The sequence below is a fragment of the Carcharhinus amblyrhynchos genome, chromosome 4 (assembly GCF_965287045.1).
Source record: "Carcharhinus amblyrhynchos chromosome 4, sCarAmb.v2.hapA, whole genome shotgun sequence".
Lineage (NCBI taxonomy): Eukaryota > Metazoa > Chordata > Chondrichthyes > Carcharhiniformes > Carcharhinidae > Carcharhinus > Carcharhinus amblyrhynchos.
In genome coordinates, this window is record NC_137327.1 from 127,747,344 (window position 1) to 127,760,106 (window position 12,763).

Below are 12,763 nucleotides of genomic sequence, written 5' to 3' on the forward strand. Positions count from 1 at the left end.
AGCAGCATTTCAAACAAGTTTAGGGTGCAACTAAGGATTAGAAATACGCACAGGATTGCAGTGCATCATATATGTTCCAGGTATTCTGCTTTGTTGGAATGTAGGAGAAACAGCAAATGCAAATAGCAATGCTCCACAAACTTCACATTGCCCACATTAGTATGTTAGCACCCCTAGTGATCTATGTTCTTTCACCACTGTACACAGCCTATTAATGAACCCAGCATGCAAGATTGGAACCCAATGGAACACTAAATTTAAAGATAATTGTTCCCACAGGATAAGACAATTATACATAGCTCTAACTAAATTCAAGAATAGTTCAATAGTGTTGGAATGTTTTAACTACAAGTTTAAAAATCTTAATGAAAGTTCAGAATTAATGAAGATAAGGGCTAACACAACAATATCATGCTGGTGCTACAAAATTAAGACCTGCAGAAGTTTTTGATCATGCAACCTGATACAGGACAGCACAAAAAGCTATAATCCGGATGCATCAAGCACCAATTCTAGAGTCGCAAACTTCGTGCCATGGAGAGATCAACTACTAGGTGGACTGAACACACCAGGTTTTTGCCTCAGAAAAGATAAACACAAAAGGAGGCCCATTTGGCTCATTTTGTCCATGCCAGCCTGAGAACATCCAAGCGCCCTTTGATACCATCTTCCTGCATCCAACCCATAGTTCACAGCATTTAAGGCACAGATCCAGGTACAATCAACTCAAAGAAACTTTTCAAATTATTCCAGTAGTTTTTATCCTCAACAATTGAATTCTCTAGACAGGACCAACTTCAAACTAGGAAATAAAATGCAGAAATGATAGAACATATTTACACTATTTTAACTGATCTGGCCATCTCAAGTCCTGCTGAAGGACTTTTAGTATTAACTTGGCCAGGACTTTGATTCTACATCCCCCCCCCCCCCACAATTTTTTTTTGCTGCAACACATCAATGGGGGTTGCACATCAGGGCATCTTAGTACTACTTCAGCCATGAATACCTGCGATCTATTCAATTTCACTGTCTATTTTGGACATTGGATGTGTGTAAATTAAAAGACAATTCCTGCAGTCAACCACAGGATTCATCAGTATCCATCAGGAATCTGTAGACTTGAGAGGTGGGAATGTGCACATTTCCATGACTTTCAGTTCCAAGTGCCTAGTCATTCTCTAGCTTACCTAACCTACTGGAAGTACTGCAGTGTAAGGATATTCATGATGTAATGGCTAATAAGACTTTAAGACAAGCAAGACTTTACAAATTTAATCCTGTTTTAATTACTTCAAAACACATTTTAGCATACTAAACATACAAAAAAGAAAATATACCTTAGTTACAAGATCATTTAAAGTACAGAATGCTCAGGGTTGTCACTAGGATTTCAGCAAAGTGCAAAATTGGGAGTCACCCCACAGCCTGTGAAGTTTCAGGCGGGGCCATGTAGTACTGCACAAAGTCAAATATCATTTTTATATAAAAAAAGGGATGTCTTAAAGCATTTTGCTCAATTGTTCCCAAATTGCACCAATTGTGAAGTATGCAATCATTTTAAAGCATGAATACATTACCTAGAACACCACACAGGTCTATTAATTTCAAAACAAGGCTTTTGTTTTAAAATAGTACAATTCCTTCTCATTTACGAGCGAGAACAGTTCACAGAAATGGCAAGAATAATTTGCCATTTCACAGCCCTTTGGATTTGGCTTCTGCTTACCAATATATCCTTGGAAGTGCAGTAGCATGATGTATATAGGCACAGGAGGTCAGTGTTGAATGATGGTTACCTCCTTTTCAATGCAACAGGTCTAGATTTACTGATCACTACCCAAGGGTGGCTGCCATCTTGCTACTCTGCTTCTATAAACCATACCTTAACTCATTCCAAATGAGGTCAAAAGCATATTGCACGACCATTTTGGTACATGGGACACCGTGCGATGCTGCCTACAAGCGTGGCAGGCTTAAAATGCCTACTGACAACTCTGATTTTTTTTTTAAACTTTGATTGCTTCATTACCCCTCATACTTACAGCAATCTCAAAAATTTAAGAATTGGCTACAACGGCACTTTAAACTATACTGCACTTAAACACAACACCACATAAATACATTTTAATCCAGTTAAATCCCCCTTCTGTACAAGAGGCTGAGCCAGTTAACAGAAAGAAGAGTTAACAGTTGACTCAATGTCCACCGCTGTAGTGTGAATATTACAAAAAGGCCTGTACAGTTTAAAACTCAAGCTACTTTTTGCCTTAGACCATATACACACCAACTTACAAAATTAAAAGGTTGCAACACTTGTAACAGGGTTTAAATGCTTTCAGTTACATAGCAAGTAATTAAGCTGAGGCAAATGTACAATTTAGTCATCATCTTCTTCATCCTCCTCCTCCTCTTCCTCCTCATCTTCTTCCTCATCATCATCGTCATCATCGCAATATGCCTCCTTCTTGGCAGGGGGTTTCTTTGCACTATCCACCTTGCCTTTGGCGCGATAATCAGCAACATCCTTAAAAAAAGGAAATTATTTCAACTCCTTGCTACTTGGAAGACTAGCAATTACCAGGAGATCAGCACCACGCACAAGACTTAAACTAGCAAGTCTCCCAGGTAATGAATAGTCAATACTTCTTACTATGGAAAGTTTCAGGTGGCATTACAAATGGTTCCAAATACAATGGGGGAATTTAATCAAATATATGATGGGCTTTCCTCATCCACACCCTGTGGCTTGTGCACGTTTTACACTATTTAAACTGACTTAGCCTTGGGAGCAAGATGTGGAAGTATTTTGTTGCAACAGGACTTACCTTATCATATTTCTCTTTCAGTTTATAAGCTTTGCTAATGAACGGCTTCTTCTCCTCTTCACTACAAGCATTCCACAGCTCACCAAGCTTCTTTGCTACATCACCAATAGATAAGCCAGGACTTACAGCTTTGATTTTTGGTCGGTGTTCCGAACAAAACAAGAAGAATCCAGAACTGCAGAGAAATAAGTATCACAACAAACGCATCTGAAAGAACTGTTGTGGTTATTATTTTTTTATGTATGTAACTGTCAGTTGAGCACAAAGCAAAGGAAAAGAAACAAGCTGTCATACAACCGAATTAGGTACTACCTTATGGCAGGTAAAGGATTTGAAAAGGTATTTACAAATTAAGTTTGAACAGAATGCTGCTTTTTCTGCACAGAAGTCAACACCACTCAAATTTTTTTTTAAAAAAAGCATCAGATTGCTGTCAATTGTGTTGGCATCTGAGATATACTTACGGAGGCCGTTTTGGTGCATTGGGGTCCTTCTTCTTCTTCTTGCTACCTTTAGCTGGCACGTAATTTTTCATTTCTCGGTCATAACGAGCCTTATCTACTTTAGCCAATTCTTCAAATTTGCCCTTCTCTTTGCTAGACATGGTCTGGTGGGGAATACATGTGTTACACCAACATCTCAATTCAAAAAAATACATCTTTTATCCGTCAATGCACAAGGAAAACAAAGTTACCTTCCATCTTTCAGAGCACCTTTTAGAGAATTCTGAGAAATTAACAGGAATATCAGGGCTTTTCTTCTTGTGTTCTTCACGGCAAGTCTGAACAAAGTAGGCATAAGAGGACATCTTGCCTCTTGGCTTCTTGGGGTCACGTTTTGCCATCTTGGTGTGTCTCTGTAATGACAAAATGTTTTAAAAATCTCATTTCTAAATTTACCTAAAACAGCAAAAATCCACATCTGGCACTGAAAAAAATCAAAAAATATGCAGTCTGTCTTCTAAATCCCCATATCACACTTAAATGTCAACTTTGGGAAAAAAATTTAAAAATGAAATAAAACATTTTAAATACAAGTCTGAGGAAAATAATCATCCAAATCGACAAAATTGGTATTTTAATTATCTCCAATAAGAACGTTAAAAAAGACGAAAGTAAAAAAAGTCGCCTCATTTGAATTAAAAGAATCCTTTAAAAAAGTACTGATGTGAAAATATTTTTTGTTGCAAAACCCTACGCGGTATAAGTCCTTCTTTCCATTGTTGGCAAAAGATATTTCATTTCAGAGACGGGTTCAGATAAGCGCAAATTAAAAGGCTTTTTAAAAAAATCCTGAAAGCACCGCTCCGAATACTGCCGGTAGCAGAATAGCATTGGGCTTAATACCACTATATCCCCAAAAAAAGGAGAGCCTTTCCTCAGCTATTTATCTATTTCTTTCCCGCCATGTTCTTTCCATCTCCATTTTATGTTCAAGGACAACAAAAAAAAAATCCTCTTCTGAAACAAAGAACCTGCAAAAAAAAAGGGCGAGAGAAAGAGAGAAGAGAAAAAAATTGGTGTTTAAAACCATTTGCTTTTGGTATTTTCAGCACAAGGGGAGGGCTCTGTAACATGGAGATAGAGGAGTAATGATGGCGAATTGCAATCGACAAGAGAGAAAGAAGAGAGAAAAAAACAGGTCAACATCCCAATAATTCTTCTTCCATTTTGTGAAATCCTTCCTCATGAAAGAAAGTCCCCTTGAAATGCCTCCCTCCTCAGGCTGGGGCTGCTTTGGGGCTGGAAAAGCGGTGGGTTGGGGGGGTTTGAAGGGGCTGTTTTATAAAGGGATAGAAAAGAAATTGTTCCCCCTCTTTGCTTAGGCAGTACAGTGCTTAGATATAGAGAGAGAGCAGGGGCAATGTGTGTATATAGTTGTTCTCTATAGCACACACACACTAGGCTAAAATGGCTCCATCTTTTGCACTAGGAGTGAACGACAGCCAGAGAGCCCAACAATACCTCACAACAGCCTCGCACCAAATACCTAACATTTCCCCTTCCCTGAGGAGAAAAATATTGTTCATCGGCAGTTTGCTTTTTTAAATGGTAATGTTAAATGCCAGGGGGAAGTCTCTTCCCCCTCTCCCCAAGGCGGAAAAGTTTGGACACAGTTTTTTCCCCTCTCTCTCACACAGACACTTGACGCATAGCGGCTTGCATTGATAGAGACTGGAGTCCATGCGTGCGAGTTAGTTGTGGAAAACCACTTTCCGCCCCGCCAGCCACCCCCAAAGCCGCCCAGTCCGACAGGGGAAGGAAGCCCGAGCACGAAACGCAAGCTCCGGAGGGTGTCCGAGGCCAACCGGGCCGGCGGCGAGCAGAGTGCCGCTCGCTGTCCGCCCCGCTTCGCCTTCGCCATTAACAAGGAGCTGCCATGTTAGAAAGACAAGCGCCTCACACACGCGCGCGGGGGGGAAAGGGAAAGAGCTGGGAAACGGTCTTCCCGCGGCCGGAGAGGGCTGGCGGAAAGTGGAGGGGATAGGGAGAGAGGAGGCGGAGGGGTAACGGAAGGTTCGGGGTTTTTGGGCGGGCTGCCCGGGGGTCCTTTCTCCCGGGAGCCTTCCCCGGCCCTGCGGTACCTACCGGCGGCAGCTGCCTCTGCTGATGGTCGGCGGACGCGCTCGAGCCTCCTTCTGCCCGCAGCCCAGGCCCCGCCCCCCTCCGCCAGCCCGCTCCTCATTGGACAGCGGCCGCGCCTCCCCATTGGCCAGCGCCACCGCCCTCCGCCCCGCCCAGACGGCCTGCTCCCGTTCCTGATTGGTCAGCCTCCCCCTTCGCTGCCACATTCAAAAAAGGCCCGCCTTTTTCAAAACACCACCTGAGGAAGTGCTGAGACAGAGCGGCACAGCAATATATACAGCAACACAGAGCAGCACAGCACAGCAATATATACAACAACACAGAGCAGCACAGCATAGCAATATATACAGCAACACAGCGCTGAGACAGAGCGGCACAGCAATATATACAGCAACACAGCGGCACAGCACAGCAATATATACAACAACACAGCGCTGAGACAGAGCGGTACAGCACAGCAATATATACAACAACACAGCACAGAGACAGAGCGGCACAGCACAGCAATATATACAGCAACACAGCACTGAGACAGAGCGGCACAGCAATATATACAACAACACAGCGGCACAGCAATATATACAACACAGCGCTGAGACAGAGCGGCACAGAACAGCAATATATACAGCAACACAGCGGCATAGCACAGCAATATATACAGCAACACAGCGGCATAGCACAGCAATATATACAGCAACACAGCGGCATAGCACAGCAATATATACAGCAACACAGCGGCATAGCACAGCAATATATACAACAACACAGCGGCACAGCACAGCAATATATACAGCACAGCGCTGAGACAGAGCGGCACAGCAATATATACAGCGGCACAGCACAGCAATATATACAGCAACACAGCGGCATAGCACAGCAATATATACAGCGGCACAGCACAGCAATATATACAACACAGCGCTGAGACAGAGCGGCACAGCAATATATACATCACTGCGCTGAGACAGAGCGGCACTATACAGCAACACAGTGCAGCACTATATACAGCAGCAATATATACAGCAACACAGCACTGAGACAGAGCAGCAATATATATAGCAGCACAGGGTAGCACTACATACAGCAGCACAGCGTTGAGACAGAGCAGTACATACAGCAACAATATATACAACTGCACAGCGCTGACAGAGCAGCAGTATATACAGCAGCCTGGACTGAATCAGAGCAGCACTATATACAACAGCACAGTGCAGCAATATACAGCAACTGAGCGCTGAGACAGAGTAGCACAGTGCAGCACTATATTCAGCAACAGCACAGCGCTGAGACAGAGTAGCACTGTATACGGCAGCACCGATAGCACAGTGCTGAGACAGAGCAGCAAACAAAACTTGGAGCAAAAACCCCTCCAGCTGCTTCTCACTCAGATCTGCACTTCACAGCGCAGCTTTAAATCTATTGTACTTCAAACTTATTGTAGCTTAAAATCAATTGTAGTTCAAACTTATCCTGATTTTAAATCTAAACTTATGCCAGTTTAAAATCTGTTTTAAATCTATTGTTGTTTATACCAATTTGCCTCCATTCTTCATTGAGTATGATTTTTTCGAAGTTTGAAACCTTGCGTTACTCTGAACTTAGGTTTTTTTTAAAACAACATTAATTTTTACTTTGGTTCCCCGTTCTGGATATGTTTTTTTGTGAAGTTTGAAACAAACAGTAGCAATAAGTTTAAGAGTATTCAATCTATTGCTACTGTTTCCATTCAGAACTTGTGATTTTTAAACGTGTCCTGCTTTAGTTCTTCATTGCGGATATGTTTTTTTTTAAACAGTTTTAAATTTTTTTTTGCTCCAATTTAATGATTTTCCCCACAGTGAATTTACCTACTGTTCATTCTGGGTATAATTCTTTTCAAAGAGTTTTTAATCTATTGCTACTATTCCTCACTCCGAATTTATCATTTTAACGCATTTGAATTCTTTTGTCGTTGTTCATTCTGAACTTCAGTTTCTAACACAGTTCTTCATTCTGCATTATGACCAAGTGTTTTAAATCTATTTCTGCTGTTAAATCCGTAAAATTCAATAGCGACACAAAAGCTTGGTCCTAATTTAAAAACGACAAGTTCAAATGTATTTGTTAGAAATCGTTCAGAACGATCACAATGGAATGTTACCAAAATGCGTGTCTGATTACTAACTAATGGGAAACAATCACGCAGGAAATAATACATTTAACATATTAAGTATTTCCTCAAATTGTAGCCAGAGCTTCACTGATAAAATGCTGTAAAGCACGGCAGTGGTCTAAATAAATGAGTGAAATGTGTACGAGAAAACCAAAATCTAATTAAACGCATCGAGTTGCGGCTGTATGTTATGTATGTTGCGAGATGTGTGTAAACTTTATTTTTAAGTCAAAAACAGTGCGCGAGTTGGTGAATGTAAGGAAAGCAATGACCAGCTATGAGAATGTTTACAGGTGGATTCTTTCAGACTCCGGCTCACGTCTCGGGTATTCACGACCCACACGGTCTAACCACTAAAGGAGCCTGTGTTCAACCCAGTTTACCACTTCAACAGACCACTGCTCAGGTATTCCCTGTGGGGAAGTGATCTAATTAGACACATCCTTGAGGGAGGTTTCTGTAGATTGACAGCTTCTTATAAATCCCCAGGTGCTTTTCTTGGGAAGAGGCCAGGATATCAAACTCAAAAGGAACAGCAGGACTTGACTGGAGTTCTTGCTCTTTGTGCACACTCCAGTCGCCCTGGAATGGGAGTTCTGAAGCATACCACACCAAAGATTCTTTTTAACACCCTTATCAGATCATCTAGGCTGTGGCTCACAGTCAAAACTGTTTAACAATGAGAGCAATGTCCTTTCGTCATCCCACACAGAATCTAACCGCTGCCTGCAAACGCAGACTGATGTCAAACACAATTTAATTTACCGTCTGGAACATGATCGTATCTGGCCTCAAGTCATCAAATTAATACTTTCGACACAATTATTCTCCCCCTCAATTTCTCCTAGGATTTCCTCCTCGTTTTCTGCTCCACTGTCCTGTTCTAAAAGCCCTTCAAAAACTTCACCTAAATAACTGTAGGTCTGAGGAGGTCCAAGGCAATTCCAACGGTTCGTGAAAGTTGCTCGGGTCCAGTACTGCGTCCTTATCCATGTTAGCGTCCTATGGTCTCCACCAAAGTAATGTTCTTTCACTCATAAAAGCAAATTACTACGGATGCTGGATTCTGAAACCCAAAGAGAAAATGCTGGAAAATTTCGGCAGGTCTGGCAGCATCTGAAAGGAAAGGAAAAGAGCTGACGTTTCGAGGCCAGACGACCCTTTGTCAAAGCTGAGGCAAAGTTTATCCACTTTGACAAAGGGTCATCTGGACTGGAAACGTCAGCTCTTTTTCTCCCCTTACAGATGCTGCCAGACCTGCTGAGATTTTCCAGCATTTTCTCTTTGGGTTCTGTTATTCATTTTTGGGATATGGGCATCGTTGGCAAGACTGGCATCCTTAACAAAAACAAAAAAATGCTGGAGAAACTCAGCAAGGTCTGACAGCATCTGTGGAGAGAGAATTGAACCAACTTTGCGAATCTTGGTGACCTTTCATCAGAGCTGGCATTCCACATTCTTCACCACTCGCTAGGGAGGTACGTTTCTGACATCCTTAGTTGCTCTTGGACAGAGGGTGATGATACTCCTACAGGAACTGCTGAAATCCTTTGGTGAAGGTGGTCCCGTATTAGGTAAGGAATTCCAGCCTTGGAGAGAAACCTGTATACTGAGTTATAAGAACACAAGAACTACGAGCAGGAAGAGGCCATTGAGCCTCCTCCACCATTCAGTGAGATCATGGCTGATCTTTCATGGACTCAGCTCCACTCACCCGCCCACTCACCATAACCCTTATCTAGTTTTGTCCTAAATTGTTCAGTTTGTGTTGCAGTTAAAGGTTTGTCTTTGCACTTTTTCTCTAAATTCGCAGAATCTCTAGTACATTGTTCTCCTTTCTAGTGTGACATTCCTTCAGATCATTGACCACTCTTCACAATTCAACCCTGTCATTTCTTAGTGAAAATTCCACTCATCATCGTTCATCTAACAATAGTTCCCATTTCTCTTATTTTCATCCTTAACCTTTATTCACCTGGCAGCATTCAGCCTTCTGATCTTCAGTGGAACTCTTACATGTCCAGCTATGAAGATGAATACTTCCTTTGGTCATATCAAACTTCTCATTGTCTCAACCACTCTTGCAGTCTCTGCCAGCATTAATGCTCTACCCAAGTTTCCTCCTCCCCTCCTTCCTTATCTAATTGTATCAGCAGATCCCGCCAATCCCTTCTCCCTCTTAGCTTATCTAGATTATGTTCAAATGTATCTTTAGTATTTATCTCAACTACTCTCTATGTACCGAATTCCTTCACTTGCTACGTAGAGAAGTTTCTTCTGAATTCCCTGTTGGATTTCTTGGGGGCTCTCTTACATTAGTGGCCTCTAGTTATGCCCTTCCCCACAAGTCAAAGCATTCTCTCTCTATCCACTCAATCAAAACCTTTCATAGTTCTAAAGGATAGCTGGTGGAATTCTCCCATCTGGGATCAGTCTGTGGCAGGGGTGAGAAGGTCAAATGTTTCCTGGTGCTGAGGATGGTGGGAAACCACATCATATCGTCTGGCCCAGACCTCATTAATTATGCACTTGGGGGTTTTTCACCATATTCTGTGGCAGGGCAGGCATGATGACGCAAGTGCTGCCATCATACTTGGCTGCCATTTTGAAAAGGTGCCCAATACTGAAGGAAAAAGATAGCCATCCTGAAAATGATGGATCACCAGGAATGTCTGAGAGTGGATGACAGACATCCTCAATGACACTGCTGGAAGATTCACCTATAGCTGCTTGCTGCACCAACATCTGTGGTGCTCCGGTGTCCAGGATTGCAGGCGGCCTCCATCCCAAATTCTGGAGGCAGCCCCAGGCATTGTTCAGGTGAGTCCTGACTTCTGTACACCAGGCTGATCCAGATGTGTTCTGCACTGGCATGTTTGCCCTCCGATGTCACATGGGGTGGGGGGGGGTGAGGGAAGAAAGTCTGGTTGGGTCTTCATCTGCATCTATTAGCTGGATGCAAATCAATTTCACATTTGTCTCCAGTGAACTTCCTGATTCACTGTGCGGGAAATTCACACAAACATCAAACCGATTTTTGGACTCCCCTCATCTGAACCCGCTGGTGGGATCATAGGAGAATTCCTCAGTGTTATACCATCTTCCCTCAGTCTTTTTTCAAGAAAAATGTTAATTGTACAATAATTATGGGCTCAGCTGTATGCAGGTGTGCATTACTTTGAGCTTTACTTGTGTATCTATAAATAGGAACATACCAACTAAGATGACTGGGTTAGGGAATACATATTTATAATGCACATCTCTGTAAATAAAACCCTATAAAAATGTTCAAAGATTGGCTCCAGATCTATCCTTCACCACTAGGGCACCCAGACTATAACAATAAAAAAATGCAAAATGATTTTCTTTTCCTGAAGGGTATTGCTTTATAGTTCTTTATCATCCTGGGAAATATTGTTTTTTTGAACTCTCTTCAGTGGCTCTGAGTAGAATTCTTCCAAGCCCCACTGGCAGATCTAATGGTGGGTGGGTGGGAAGACCAAAAATCAGTTTCACACCAACATAGATTCACGCGTCAATAAGAACAGAAAGTCAGAAACCCCACCACAGTCCGATGTGAAACTAGTTGGCATCCTGTTAATGCGATGCAAGTGAAGGCCTGGCCCCATCTATGCTGGGTTCTCCATGGGTCAACCTGGCCTGAAGATGTCAGGACTCATTTGAATAATGCCTGGGGATGCCTTGGAGCTTGGCATGGCGGCCAGCTGCAACCCCGGACCCCAGAACACCACAGCAGTCAGTCAGGACAGCATCTGCAGGTGGACCTTCCAGATTTGGTGACACGGTGGTACATTGGTTCCACTGCTGCCAAAGATTCCGGTTCAATTTCGGCCTTGAATGACAGTGTGGAGTTTGTCACAGAACTGTACATAGTTTAAGTGTGAGCTAACCAAGATCTAATGTAAGTTCAGCAAAATTCTATCCTTTTCAAATCTACCTATTTTGAAATAAACATTAGCGCTTGGCTTAACTTTGTGCATTTTTACACCCTGATGCCTTTGCCCCTCTGTCCCATTTGTCTGTATTAAACTTTATGTCACACAGTTCAGTTCATATTTTATCTACCTCCTTCTACAATTTCTGATCTACCTCCTCAGATTCTACTTCCCTTCCTAATTTGGTATCAACTGCAAATCTAATCAATTTTCATTGTATTTCTGAGTTTGTATTTTTGACGTAAATTAGAAATGACAACAAAGCAAATTGCATTTATATAGTTCATCTAAAACAGCAAAAATATCCCAAAACATGAACATCATGCACAAAACATTTGATACGGAGCCATCTGAAATTATAATGGAACAAATAATCAAAAGGTCATTCAATAGAGGTAGGATTTAAGGAGCATCTTCAAGAGGAGAGAGGAGTAGAGAAGGAGGGAAGTTTCAGAAAGGAATTCCAAAGATTAAGGTCAAGGCCAACAATGAAGTGATTAAAATTTGGGAGCGTGCAAAAGGAACACAGGGATCTCAAAGTGGGGTGGGGAGCGGGGGGTGGTGGAGGCGGTTGAAATTGGAAGACTCATGGGGGTGATTGGCAAACTGGGGTAAGGCCAGAAACCGATAAGGGGAGGGATCAGAGGCAGGCTGGCAGCAGAAGGTTAGAAGCCTTGTTTTGGGGGCTTGGGAGAAAGACTGGAGGCATGGGTCATGAATGATTGGATGTGTTGTGGGGAAAGAGAGGGAGACGCAGAAGTATCAAAAGAGTTGGAGAAGCAGACATGCTGGGTCCTGCAAAGAAAGGAAAAGGCAATACCACCTCTTGCAGCAGTCCCTCACCTCAATCTAGCTGGTGGGCCCTGCAGCCAGGGTTAAATTTTATTTGGTGAATAAAAATGAAGCAAAAAAGCTGCACTATATTTAAATTGCCTACCTTCCTCCTCCTAGTGCGTCGAGTCCTGAGCATCCATGTTGGTATCTGTAAAAACCAAACGTGAATGGGTTGAGGTCAAAATGTAGACTTTTAACACTTCGAAACAACACCTCCACCATCCCCACACACCCCCTTCCCAACTAATCAATAGTTGCCCTTTTGAAGGTTAAAATTCTCCCCTATGATTAGTAATTGCCTGAGACATTTTATTTTAATTCACTCATTCTTGGAATTAGATTTTGTTTTTGGATGTAAATTTCACCAGCAAGGTCAGCATTTGTTTCCATCCCTAAATGCCCTTGAGA

At 42.4% G+C, this 12,763-nt stretch overlaps 1 protein-coding gene across 2 annotated transcripts; it reads right to left on the reverse strand.

Moving 5' to 3' along the window:
• Positions 1–1,260: 1,260 nt before the first annotated feature.
• LOC145342338 (high mobility group protein B3-like) lies at positions 1,261–12,481 on the reverse strand. Of its 2 annotated transcripts, none has more exons than XM_080187843.1 (5): positions 12,459–12,481; positions 3,523–3,684; positions 3,293–3,435; positions 2,829–3,003; positions 1,261–2,527 (listed from the first exon to the last, which is right to left on the reverse strand). In XM_080187843.1, the coding sequence occupies exons 2-5, from the start codon at positions 3,670–3,672 to the stop codon at positions 2,381–2,383; spliced, it is 615 nt and encodes a 204-aa protein (XP_080043969.1). In that variant the 5' UTR covers positions 3,673–3,684; positions 12,459–12,481; the 3' UTR covers positions 1,261–2,380. The 2 variants fall into 2 exon arrangements, with proteins under 2 accessions (XP_080043969.1, XP_080043970.1); XM_080187844.1 differs by lacking the exon at positions 12,459–12,481 and adding an exon at positions 5,417–5,495.
• Positions 12,482–12,763: the final 282 nt, after the last annotated feature.